The sequence below is a fragment of the Myxocyprinus asiaticus genome, chromosome 25 (assembly GCF_019703515.2).
Source record: "Myxocyprinus asiaticus isolate MX2 ecotype Aquarium Trade chromosome 25, UBuf_Myxa_2, whole genome shotgun sequence".
NCBI lineage: Eukaryota > Metazoa > Chordata > Actinopteri > Cypriniformes > Catostomidae > Myxocyprinus > Myxocyprinus asiaticus.
Window position 1 is genome coordinate 42963272 of NC_059368.1, and position 13702 is coordinate 42976973.

Below are 13702 nucleotides of genomic sequence, written 5' to 3' on the forward strand. Positions count from 1 at the left end.
TGGAGGGCTCTCGGGGATGGAAAGTGGAGAGAGAGGTGTAGTGGAAGTGTGGGTTTATTATATATATATATTTTTTATTTTATTTTATTTTTTATTTTTTTATTTTTTGTGTCTATGGTTGTGTGACCACTGGGGTGTTTTTGGGGGTTGGGGCTTTGTGAGGGTTAAATGTTGATTCTGTTTGTATGTGTTTTGTTTTTCATTGTTTAATAGTTGAATCAATAAAAAATTTTAATCACAAAAAAAAAAAAATAGGGGATAAACACATAAAAAATTGGGTCCTAACCAGTGTTATGACCGGCAGACAAATTGTTTTAAGTGGATGGAAGTCAGCTGGAGTGTCCTCATTTCAAGAGTGGTGCACAGAGATGGGGAGGGTGGTGGCTTTTGAGGAAGTGTCAGTGTAACAAAGGTTCAGGTTGGGCAGATAAAAGAGGAAGCGGGAACCAGTTCCCACAGTGCACATGAGTCTGTTTTATTCACAAATAACCAGCAATCGCTGTACAGCTTTACTCAAAACATAAGACGGCTTTTTAGCGTCACTCAAATAAACAGTCTTCACACAACACAAGACTCTCTCTCAGGGGTCAGACACGAAGACTCTGGTCTGTCTGTCTCTCTCTCCTCTCTCTGTGAACTGGCCGTCTTTTTATCTCACCTGACTCTCACTGTGAACATAGAGATGGTAATTAGTCACAATTCATCTCAGGTGAATGTCCTTACCGCTTTCTGTCTCCCCAGACGGGTGCTCGACCACGCCCTCACCTCCACAGTCATGTAGAAGGCTGGGGAACTGGGATTCGTTTGATGGGAAATGGGGCAGATATTTGGCGTTCTTTGAGGGCTCTCGGGGAGGGTCAGTGGAGAGAGAAGTATAGTTTTAAATGTGTTATTATTATTATTTTTGTGTGTGTATACTCATGTGTGACCACAGGGATGTTTGTTGAGGGTCAGGGTGGGCTTGGGGATTGGGAGGGGGAGGGGTAATAGTGGGGGATTAATGTTGATTCTGTGAATATATGTTTTGCTTTTCTTTGTTAATTGTATGAATCAATAAAACTGTTAATCAGAAAGAATGCACTAGTGTTGGGTTTGAGAAAAACTTAGTCAAATGCAAGTCAAGACCAAATTTTTAACCAATCAAGACCTAGTTGGACTTATCAGCCAAGACTGAGTCGAGACCAGAAAGTGAATCTGTTAGGGGTGTAAAGATGCATTGATGCGCCATTTCTGTGTACACGGCTCTTCACAGCAGGTGCTACCAAAGATAAAAATGTGGAATATTTTCATTAGCAACAGTGGCAGCCTTATCTGCCTTGTTCTTGCCATTGTTGGACTGCAGAAAACGTGGAGGATAATAATATTTATAATATTAAGTCAAAAATGTTACTTAATTGTCCTTCAAAAATGTCACAGATATAAATAAAGCATGTGTATTCGTTGACCAGTGGTATTGAAAAATAATATATATATATATATATATATATATACTGTATATATAAAGACTAAGTATAAATGTAAAAAAAAACAAAAAAACTTAACCAACTAAATTCAACTAGTTATATGAAGTTTTCATACACAACTTTCCCATTCGATTCTAAATGCATTTCACTGCCCAAAACATGGTTTAGTGTTGTGAATAGTGGAAATGTACTGGAAAACATTGTAACACACCACCATACCATGATAGACGCAGACTTTTGAACTTTGAATTGGTAACAATCCAGATGGTCCTCATTAGCCCTGAGAACACAACATCCATTAATTTCAAAAAACAATTTGAAAGGTGATCAGACCACAGCACAATTTTCCGCTTTGTGGCAGTCCATCTCAGATGCACTCCAGCTCAGAGAAGATGGTGCTGTTTCTGGATGTTAGTGAGCTGTAAAGTCATAACCTGCATTTGTAGATGCAGCGACAAACAGTTTACCGACAACAATCTTCCAAATTATTCCTGAGTCCATTTAGTTATGCTCAGTATAGAAGCATGTGGGTTTTTAAAGGCAGTGCCGAATGAGGACTTGAAGATCATGGACATTCAATATTGGTTTTGGACCTTGCCGTTAACGCAGATTTTTCCATATTCTCTGAATCTTTTATTAATATTATGGACTGTAGATGGTGAAATCTCTTAGTTCCTTGCAATCATACATTGAGAATTGTTATTCTCAAAATGTTGGGATGTGTGCTTGTGCCGTTTTTCTCAAATTGGTTAAGCTCAAACCAGCCTTGCTCGTAACCAACCATGTGTGAATGCTCATTTTATACCAAACCATGATAGCATCACCTGTTATTTACCAACCATGGTTTTTGAACATTCCTCAACTTTCCCAGTCTTACATTGCCTCTGTCCCATCTTTGAAATTAAGGTGTGCAGTTGTCTCTGCATATTAAACTAGGACAGGATAAAGTATTTCAACATAAAAAAGAAAAGAAAAAAAAGACACTTCATCTTGGTCTATTCATTTTGTGTGTAGGAACGCCACCGTCTACAGAGGTTCCTGCGGGTCTGTACCCATTTATGGTGCAATCAGAGGATGGCCGTAAGGTTCCAGTGGTGCAGGCGTATGCCTTTGGGAAATATCTGGGATTCCTAAAAGTGATGTTTGATTCAAACGGGGATGTGGTAAACTCATCAGGCAATCCAATTCTTCTGGATAGCTCTATAACACCAGGTGAGGATACTGGAAACATGCAAGTCAGTTGTTTAAAGCCCTTAGTAACCAAAAGCCCTTTAGTCAATATAGCGCAACTGTCGGTTTCTGGAAGTAAAATTCCTATTATTTTCTCCATAGACAAATACATTTTTAGTGATAATGAATAAAACTTTCAAAATGTGCAATGAGCTCTGAGGTTAAGTGATGATATATGCTTCATCCAGTGGCGCTATATGCCAGTGGCCACAAGCGTGATTTCTCTTACCATGGAAACTTGTCACGACAAAAGAGGTTGGCAGCGACCGCCCACTCCCATGAAACATTGCGAATGGTGAAATCGAAATGATGTAACAACTACTCGAATTCGACTCAGCTAATGGACTTGACTAGTTGACTGTTAAAAATCAGTGCAACCTCTAATCCATAATCCATTACACACCATAGTCTTTGTGAGTAACAGGACATTTGTATGTTACTACACCATACCTTAGTGATTACTCAACAAATTTAGTTGCTGTCAGAAAGGATTTATATTGTGCATCTACCTATCAACCTGTGAAATATCTTTGTCTAGATCCAGTCATTCAAGCTGATTTGGAGAACTGGAAAAAGAATCTGGCCAATTACTCTTCTCTGTATGTGGGACAGACTCTAGTGTATCTCAATGGAACTTTTGAGGAATGTCGATTTCGTGAATGTAATTTGGGAAACTTGATCTGTGATGCCATGGTAAGTGAATAGCTGTATGATTTTAAAGATACATTTACTGCTAAAGCTTGATGCAGATGTTTTAACAGCATTCTTGCCTATTGCTCTCTGTGGACTTGAGTTGTAGGGTTTACTTTATAAGGCAGAACACTCTGGATGGGACAATCAACCCCACAGAAACCCAACTCAAAGAACACCAATATTCAAATATCTTACAATAACAGCAACAAAAATAAAAGTTGCCTCTTGTAAACTGGTTCTGAAAGACTCAACTTGTCTACACTGCAAAGGCAAAACACAGTATTGTCAGAATTGACATATTGTCAAAATTTAGTTATGTATGAAATCTGGGGCCTGATGTATAAACGTTGTGTATGCAAGTTCCATCGCACACATTGGGATTTATAAAAAATAAACTTGCCATAAATACGTGCGCACCGTCCACACACTCTTGACTGTGCGTTCACACTTTTTTACTGGTTTGTGTCAATTGGCCACTCCAGCTGGACAAGTCATGAAATGAACAGACTGATTCTAAATTCTGATTTTCATTTAATGCAAAACATTTAAAATGAAAAGTATGGAGTTAAGCACTCAAATAATATTTAAATGTTATCCAGTGTTAATTTTACTAATTAAAAAGCCATTAAAATATAAACTGTAAAAAAGTGTGCTGCTTTTGGAAGACTTTCCTGTGGCATCATAAGGAGGGAATGTAATTTTAATGACAGTGAGGATTCCTTGGCTCATAATATTTTTGTATCCAAAAGGTCGTGCGCTTCAAATTGTGTTGTACAATCCAGAAATCACATTCTGTGGACAGGATTCAGATAAAGATAAATCTGTGATATGCACTTTACTGACGTGGAATGGCCTGGTAAAACAGATGGTATAAAACAGATAGGATACTGACAGACAGTTGGGTGTCTGGATAGTTCAGAAACACGGTACTGTACAGCCAAACACAGGTGGATGAAATGTGTTGCATGTAACACTTCAGAAAAACTTGCCCGTTTTACCAAGTTTTATACATGAGGCCCCTGGTCTCTATGACCGCTCCTGTGAAAGACAGGCTTCACTCAGCTGTGCCCAGATTCAGAGTAAACCGAGTGAGACTATTTTATTATCCACATTTTGGCTTTTTAGGGCAGTAGTGAGCACAAACCCACTAACAACTAGGGAAATCTTGGGGGAATAACCCAGTATCAGAGTCGCTCTACAGCTTTCATTGAGTGTAAATGAAATGCCACATCAGAGCCTCACCTGTGGATGTGCACATGAATAATCAGCTTTCGAGTGCATTAAACATTTTGTCCTGTGATTGTGATTCCTGCGTAAATACATTTATTCCTGTGACAAGTAGGAGGGTGTGGCTGGGCCGTGATGGTGCACGGCTGGGGCTGAATCAACTGATCAGTGGGAGAGCGAGATAAAGGGGAGCCAGTTTGAGAGAGAGAGAGAGACGCACGCGGCCGCGTTGCATGTGTGTCCTTATGTTTAGGTTAGTTTTAAGTTGAGTTTCTGATTCAACTTTACGTTGACTGTTTAGCCGGTTCCCGCCGCCTCCTTGCCCGTCCTTATACTGTTACAGTGGTGCTGAAACCCTGGAGGGTGGAGGGATGTGCTGTCACGGAGTCCTCGCTGCTGCCATCCGCCAGGGAAACAGCCGTGGCCGTCTGCCTGGGGGTCGGAGGGGTCACAGCTGGCCGGCGAGAGCCGGAGGAACTGCAGGTTTCCAAGAGGCAGGGTGGACCACTGGCGGACAGAACGGCTGGAAGGGCAGCGTCTCCCCTCCAGAGATTGGGGGGGGGGTGTTGAGTTAGTCAGACTAGTGGCGCCCCGGCCTGAATCGGGCGGGGGAGGAGTGTGACGAGGAGGAGGTTGTGGCCGGGCCGTGATGGTGCACGGCTGGCGCTGAATCAGCTGATCAGCGGGAGAGCGAGATAAAGGGGAGCCAGAGGCACCAGTTTGAGAGAGAGAGAGAGACGCACGCAGCCGCGTTGCATGTGTGACTGTGTTTGTGTTTGTTTTATGTTGTTTTAAGTTGGAGTTTTGACATTAAACTTACAGTGCATCCGGAAAGTATTCACAGCGCTTCACTTTTTCCACATTTTGTTATGTTACAGCCTTATTTCAAAATGGATTAAATTAATTATTTTCCTCAAAATTCTACAAACAATACCCCATAATGACAATGTGAAAGAAGTTTGTTTGAAATCTTTGCAAATGTATTAAAAATAAAAAATGAAAAAAAATCACATGTACATAAGTATTCACAGCCTTTGCCATGACACTCAAAATTGAGCTCAGGTGCATCCTGTTTCCACTGATCATCCTTGAGATGTATCTACAACTTGATTGGAGTCTACCTTTGGTAAATTCAGTTGATTGGACATGATTTGGAAAGGCACACACCTGTCTATATAAGGTCCCACAGTTAACAGTGCATGTCAGAGCACAAACCAAGCCATGAAGTCCAAGGAATTGTCTGTAGACCTCCGAGACAGGATTGTATCGAGGCACAGATCTGGGGAAGGGTACAGAAATATTTCTGCAGCATTGAAGGTCCCAATGAGCACAGTGGCCTCCATCATCCGTAATTGGAAGAAGTTTGGAACCACCAGGACTCTTCCTAGAGCTGGCCACCCGGCCAAACTGAGCGATCGGGGGAGAAGGGCCTTAGTCAGGGAGGTGACCAAGAACCCGATGGTCACTCTGACAGAGCTCCAGTGTTTCTCTGTGGAGAGAGGAGAACCTTCCAGAAGAACAACCATCTCTGCAGCACTCCACCAATCAGGCCCGTATGGTAGAGTGGCCAGACGGAAGCCCTCCTCAGTAAAAGGCACATAACAGCCCGCCTGGAGTTTGCCATAAGGCACCTGAAGGACTCTCAGACCATGAGAAACAAAATTCTCTGGTCTGATGAAACAAAGATTGAACTCTTTGGCCTGAATGGCAAGCGTCATGTCTGGAGGAAACCAGGCACCGCTCATCACCTGGCCAATACCATCCCTACAGTGAAGCATGGTGGTGGCAGCATTATGCTGTGGGGATGTTTTTCAGCGGCAGGAACTGGGAGACTAGTCAGGATCAAGGGAAAGATGAATGCAGCAATGTACAGAGACATCCTTGATGAAAACCTGCTCCAGAGCACTCTGGACCTTAGACTGGGGTGAAGGTTCATCTTCCAACAGGACAACGACCCTAAGCACACAGCCAAGATAACAAAGGAGTGGCTACGGGACAACTCTGTGAATGTCCTTGAGTGGCCCAGCCAGAGCCCAGACTTGAACCCGATTGAACATCTCTGGAGAGATCTGAAAATGGCTGTGCACCGATGCTCCCCATCCAACCTGATGGAGCTTGAGAGGTCCTGCAAAGAAGAATGGGAGAAACTGCCCAAAAATAGGTGTGCCAAGCTTGTAGCATCATACTCAAAAAGACTTGAGGCTGTAATTGGTGCCAAAAGGTGCTTCAACAAAGTATTGAGCAAAGGCTGTGAATACTTATGTACGTGTGATTTTTCAGTTTTTTATTTTTAATATATTGCAAAGATTTCAAACAAACTTCTTTCACGTTGTCATTATGGGGTATTGTTTGTAGAATTTTGAGGAAAATAATGAATTTAATCCATTGTGGAATAAGGCTGTAACATAACATAAAATGTGGAAAAAGTGAAGCGCTGTGAATACTTTCCGGATGCACTGTACGTTTACTGTTCAGCCGGTTCCCGCCTCCTTTTTGCCTGTCCTTTTACTGTTACAATTCCCTTTACATATGATACAGCCCACTGTTTGGTTATTTCCTTTAAAATATTGTAGAGTTTATTGTGTTTTTTCATCAAACTCATCTGAAGACTCCAGTATTCAATATGTTACTGTAGATTCACCCTCCATTCATTGTTGCATTTTGTATGGCACTTGGCATGGCATCTGTATCTGTAGTGTTTTGTCTTGTGCATGCTTTTCAATAACCAGAATTATGAATAATTTATTTAAAATTATGATTGAGATTTCATGGATCGATCCATAATTGTTTGAGATACACAAAGCAGCAGTGAATCGATTTTTTTCCCCCACCCTACGAACAGCTAACATCAGCCTTGGAGCAACACAGCCACATAAAATCAGAGTAAACCAAAATCAAAAATTGAAATTAAGAAGAAATGTATTTCTGAAAAATTGTGAAGGGGAAAATAGAAAGAGTTTTATGAATGAGTTTGTGAGGTAAAAGTCAAACTGGTATATTTGCCAAACTCAAAGGACTCCCTCTCTGTTGGTGTTTTAGGTCCATAATAATATTAAATATGCTGATGAAATACAGTGGAATCATGTAAGTTCTTGTATTCTCAACGGTGGAGCCATCCGATCACCTATTGATGAGCGCAACAGAAATGGTACGGCTTTATGTAAACACTCCAGTACAGGTTTTTTTGTGAAAAATTCACTAGTTTCTTTTTGTGTTTTAATTTTTAGTTAAGTTTTAGTTAAAGGTTCATAATTAGTTTTTATTTTGTTTTTATCTATGAAAAATGAAAAATGAATTTTTTTTATTACTTTTTATTGAAGTATGATGACAACTATGATTGGTTGTTTTACATGTGAATTAGGCGACAACTGCTTTTCCAATTGGGTGTTTGTTTTTTGACAAAGTACTAAATGTATAGTCTAAAGTCAGGCTTTGATTAATGAAATCAGCCATCAACATAAATTAATTAAATGAAAACTAAAGTTATTTCCTCTGTAATTTAAAGTTTTTGTTCGTATTGTCATGCAGATTTATAGTTTAATTTAGTTTTTGTTCATTTGCAAACTCCTGTTTTTATATTTTATTTTAGTAAAAAAATAATAATAAAAAATAGCTGTATTTGTAATAGTTTTTGTTAACAATAGTAACCCTGCTCCAGTGAACTTTTTAAAATGTGTACGGTTGGAAACTTAATGCACAATGATTAATAGTTTTTCAAATTCAGGTACTATTACAATGGAGGACCTGATCTCTGTGTTGCCATTTGGAGGCACGTCTGATCTGGTGCAGATGAACGGATCGACTCTGAGAGAGGTCTTTGAGCACTCCGTGCACAGATATGGAGGAAATACTGGAGAATTCTTGCAGGTGTCAGGTGAGTTTACCTGCATGTTCTTAGATGTGTCTATCTTTAAGTATACAGTCTACATTATGGCTCTTGTCTTAAGTCACTTGTTTCCCAGCAAGGCATGCGATTGTGTCTGACTTAAATTTGTATTGTTGTTCTTGGTAAATCCCTTTAACACAGAGGTTCCCAGACTTTTTTTGTCAGCCAAACCCCTTTGACTTTGAATTACTTGAAGTATCCCCTGATATTTTTTTTAATTATATTTTGAAATATAATTAATTTAACATATATGCATTTTTATTTTCATTTTTTCTTATTATTGTTATATTTTAATGAACATTTACTAACATACAGTATATTGTTCTTTTCTTATAATATTTATAATTTTATGTTATTTTATTTACCATTTGCATTTCTTTCCCAAACAGAGATTGCACTACAGTCACAGTAGTAAAATTGACAGCAAAAAAAAAAAAAACATAAACTAGATAGTAAAGTTTGAAGACAAACTTTATGTTGGCTTGACAAAGCCTTGTCTGAAAGTTTAAAATAGTTTGAAGAGTTGGAAGTTTGAAGGTCTTACAGTCAGACAGACAGAAGGAACATCATACAGGGAGACAGCCAGCTGCAAGAAGTCCTATGCAACCCTACACCTTGCTTGTTTTTCTGAATGGCAAATTGGTTGCTAGGTTAACCCCATTTGGTTGCTAGGCAGTTGCCAAGGTGATACTCAAAAGGCTCCTTGCCATCCTGAGTGAAATGAACAAAACCAGAAGTCTCTACGATGTTCTGGTTCAGAGATATATGATTTGTTACTTGGTTGCTAGGGTAACCCCATATGGTTGCTATGCAGTTACCAGGGTGATACTTATCAAGGCTCCTTTCCATTCTGAGTGAAATAAGTCAACCCAGAAGTCTCTACGATGTTCTGATGCAGAGATATGTGATTTGTTACTTGGTTGCTAGGGTAACCCCATTTTGTTGCTATGCAGTTACCAGGGTGATACTTATCAAGGCTCCTTTCCATCCTGAGTGAAATAAGTCAACCCGGAAGTCTCTACGATTTTCTGATGCAGAGATATGTGATTTGTTACTTGGTTGCTAGGGTAACCCCATCTGGTTGCTAAGCAGTTACCAGGGTGATACTTATCAAGGCTCCTTGCCATCCTGAGTGAAATAAATCAACCCGGAAGTCTATACGATGTTCTGGTGCAGAGATATGTGATTTGTTACTTGGTTGCTAGGGTAACCCCATCTGGTTGCTAGGCAGTTACCAGGGTGATACTTATTAAGGCTCCTTGCCATCCTGAGTGAAATAAGTCAACCCGGAAGTCTATACGATGTTCTGGTGCAGAGATATTTGATTTGTTATTTGGTTGCTAGGGTAAGCCCATGTGGTTGCTAGGCAGTTGCCACTGTGAAACCAAGAAGGCTGCTTGCTGTTCTGAGTCATACAAGCCAACAATGAAGTCTCTACGACATTCTGATCCTGAGATACCATCTAAGCAATTTTAAATGGAAGTCAATGGGGTTTGGTTGCGAGGGTGCTCTAAATGGTTGCTAGGGCATGGCTAAGTAGTTTCCATGATGATACTTGAAGACTGATTGCTCACCCAATTCAAACAAGCCAACTCTCATGTCTGTAGGACATTCTGATCTGTATGCAGTTGTTAGGGTGTTAAAGTGATGGAGTGAAAGAAAGAATAAAAAGAGTGGAGTGATGGAAAGATAGAAAAGAGAGTGATAGATAGAAAGTACGAGCGGTAGAGTGATAGTCAGTAGATTGAATCCTCTAAAGGAGTTATTACAGGGAAAAGTTTGACAAGCCAACATAATAAACCTAAATAACCAGGAGGTTAATGAAGGTTACTTTTAAAACACGATTACCTAATTATGTTAAGTTGTGCCGTTTAATAACAAGTGCATGGCTACATAAGCAGATACTGCGGGTGCTAGATTGTCCTTCCTGCAGTCCTGATCTGTCTCCTATTGAGAATGTGTGCTGCAATATGAAGTGTTCAACACAGCAACGAAGGCCCAGTACAATTGCAGTCTTGTGTATTCAGTGCCCAAAAGCTTAATAAGTGTTACTAGAAGAAATGGTGGTTACACAGTGGTAAGCACTCGACTGTCCCAACTTTTTTTGGAATTGGGGTTGTAAGCAGGCAGTTCAAATGATAGTTGACCCCAAAATGAAAATTCTGTCATGATTACCTTTTGTTGTTCCAAGCCCTTGTAAATTTCTCTCTTCTGTGGAACACAAAAGTAGATGTTAGGAAGATTTTTTGTCCCAGTCACCATTCACTTTCATTCATTTTTTTTTCCATACAATTAAAGTGGATGGTGACTGAGACTAACAGTTTGCCTAACATCTCCTTTTGAGTTCCACGGCTGAAAGAAAGGCAAATGGGTTTGCAAATACATAAAGGTGAGTAATAAGTGATGACAGAATTTTCATTTTTGGGTCAGTTATTTCTTTGAGTTCAAGTCAGTGACAACCAGTTTATAGTTATAAATGCACTGAAAATTAACAGATGACATCCTGAAAGTGGATCCTGAGGAAATCAGTTTATAAAATAGATATGTATATTTAAGATAAATAATATATTTTGAATATTATGTATATTAAGGATATTATATTATTTATATTATGTAAATCGGTACGTAGGCCTACTTATATTAAAACCGACTAATTCACAAGGCAGAGAAAATACCTGTACAGGTAAGATAGAGATGAGAGATGTAACAGGTGTTTATCAAGATGAAGAAGTCTCTTTTAAGTGTTTCTCTTCACTCACCAGCTGAGGAGAATTTTACACAAAGCATTTTGCTATTTCTTCCTTTCTACTTAAAGGTGATGCGATGTGAAGAAGCAACTAGATCGATCTACTGTCACACGCTTGAACTGTAATTATAAACAGTAGCGATAGTTTTATCACGTATCTCGCTTGCAGAGACGCAATATTACTTCATCTGTTTGTCGAATTAACATGTTTATACATCTTTAAGTTCAACAAATATGCGACAGTGCTCTTCCTTACCTCACTGTGCTCTCAGACTAAACTCAACAAGCGTTCAATAAGCTGCAGAATGCAGCATGTGCGCACGAGAGAGAAACACAGTAGAGCTAATTTACTCACGCTGATTGTGGAATTAAGAGAGAAAGACAACATTTCCAGCATTATGAACATGGAACTTCTGGGAATAAATAAAATGGTGCGCAATACCTGCAATCCTGCCCTGTCTGTGTTCCGCGACTGCGATCGGGTCCTTGAATAACGCATAACATGCGAGAAAGGGCAGCCGGTGGAGTTTCTAGTGCCCCCCTAGGGAGTTGGTGCCCTACGCAGACAGTGTAATATGCTTATAGGGAGTGGTGGTACTGAGTAAGTGTTAGAACAGAGCTGCGCACAAACGGTACGTGAAGTGAGCAGAGCATGTAAATTAATGAATTCAATTGCCTTTGCGGTTTGATAATCGCACTCGGTCACATCGCGATTTCATTTTAATTTTGATTAATTGTTCAGCCCTTGTTCAGCCCTAATTCAAGCACTTTCAGTGACCTAAGTCTATTTTCACCTACATTCCAGGCCTTGAATCTATATGTCTGAAATTCAAGGACTTTCAAGGAGTGTGGAAACTCTGCCACTGGGAATTAATGGTGGTGTAAAATGTCTCTGTATGACAGGTGGTTTAGAAATAAGAGGAATAAGTAAGAGAAATACTCACTCTTTTTGTCGTTCCAAGCCCATATTGCTTAAAAGAGATGCTTTAATGAATATCTCTGTCTCATATCCTAAGTGCAGTTGATATTGACTCACTTTAAAGCTTAAAGGAATAGTTCACCCAAAAATGAAAATTCTCTCATAATTTACTCACCCTCATGCCTTCCCAGATGTGTATGACTTTCTTTTTTCTGCAGAATACAAACAAAGATTTTTAGAAGAATATCTCAGCAAAATTTTGAAGCTCTAAAAGCACATAAAGGCAGCATAAAAGTAATCCATAAGACTCCAGTGGTTAAATCTATGTCTTCAAAAGCGATATTATAGGTGTGGTTGAGAAACATCTATATTTAAAAGTGCTGTAAGTGATTTTTGCCATTCTAGAATTTTCACGTGCTGAGCCGTTGAACTAGCCACGCCCCCTCTCTCCAAAACCCCTCACATCATAAACACCATTGTCACCAACACCAAGCAAAAAAAGCATCATTCCAGGGTTGTCAAGCACAACAGCAGCAAAATGGCGCCCTCAACTGACAATAGTTATGAAAAACATGGCATTAAAATGGAATTAAGACTCAATATTTCACTGCAACTACAACACTATGAGAACTCGCAAAATGATTGACAGGCAGAAATCGTCAGAGACCACAGCCTGCGGACACATTTTTGTTTGCTGTTTACAGAGTCTAGAGCTGTCACAGAGAACAGTGAGATATCTCAGGACACTTATTTCATTAATATCTTTCAGAGTAGGACATTTGTTTTGCATACCTTTCCATGAAACAAATCGCTTACAGCACCTTTAAGTAATTTTTTACTGTAAATTATCCTCCCTGTCAAGTAGGTAGCAATATGCATGAAGAATGCAAATTGCCAAAAACACAAGGATAAAGTGAAAGTGGAGATTTATAGTAAAAAAGGACTTAAATATTGTTCTGTTTCTCACCCACCTATTATGTTGCTTCTGAAGACATGGATTTAACCACTGGAGTCATATGGATTACCTTTATGATGCCTTTATGTGCTTTTGGATCTTCAAAATTTTAGTCAACATTCACTTGCATTGTATGGACCTACAGAGCTGAGATATCCTTCTACAAATCTTCGTTTGTGTTCTGCAGAAGAAAGAAAGTCATACACATCTGGGATGGCATGAGGTTGAGTAAATGATGAGGGAATTTTCACTTTTGGGTGAACTATTTCTTTAAAAATGACCTAATAATGTCATAAGTCCATGCTACACATTTTGGTGAAAAACAACCCAAAATTTAAGTCAATTGTTCAGTAAAAATTGTGATGTTTGTTGCACATTCATGAGTGCATGAGAGAAGCTTGTTTGTAGTGGCATGCGTGTTCACGCAAGAACTTGCATTGTTTTTAGTGCTAATGGCGCAACCGAACTGTTGAGTCAGTGTTTTGAACCGATTTATTGAAACAGACTGTTTGTGGATTCGTGGAAATGAGTCAAACTACATAACTCGGTTTCCTAAATCAGCATTCTTGCTACTGAAGTTTAA

At 39.4% G+C, this 13702-nt stretch overlaps 1 protein-coding gene across 4 annotated transcripts in view; it reads left to right on the plus strand.

Annotated features, from left to right (window-relative positions):
* The window catches only part of nt5e (5'-nucleotidase, ecto (CD73)), a 45472-nt gene that overhangs the window by 17193 nt on the left and 14577 nt on the right, over positions 1-13702 (plus strand). For all 4 annotated transcript variants that reach the window (XM_051654787.1, XM_051654785.1, XM_051654786.1 and 1 more), the window contains 4 exons: positions 2478-2675; positions 3232-3386; positions 7653-7761; positions 8338-8487. In XM_051654787.1, the coding sequence (XP_051510747.1) occupies positions 2478-2675; positions 3232-3386; positions 7653-7761; positions 8338-8487 (612 nt within the window). The remainder of the gene's footprint in view (positions 1-2477; positions 2676-3231; positions 3387-7652; positions 7762-8337; positions 8488-13702) is intronic.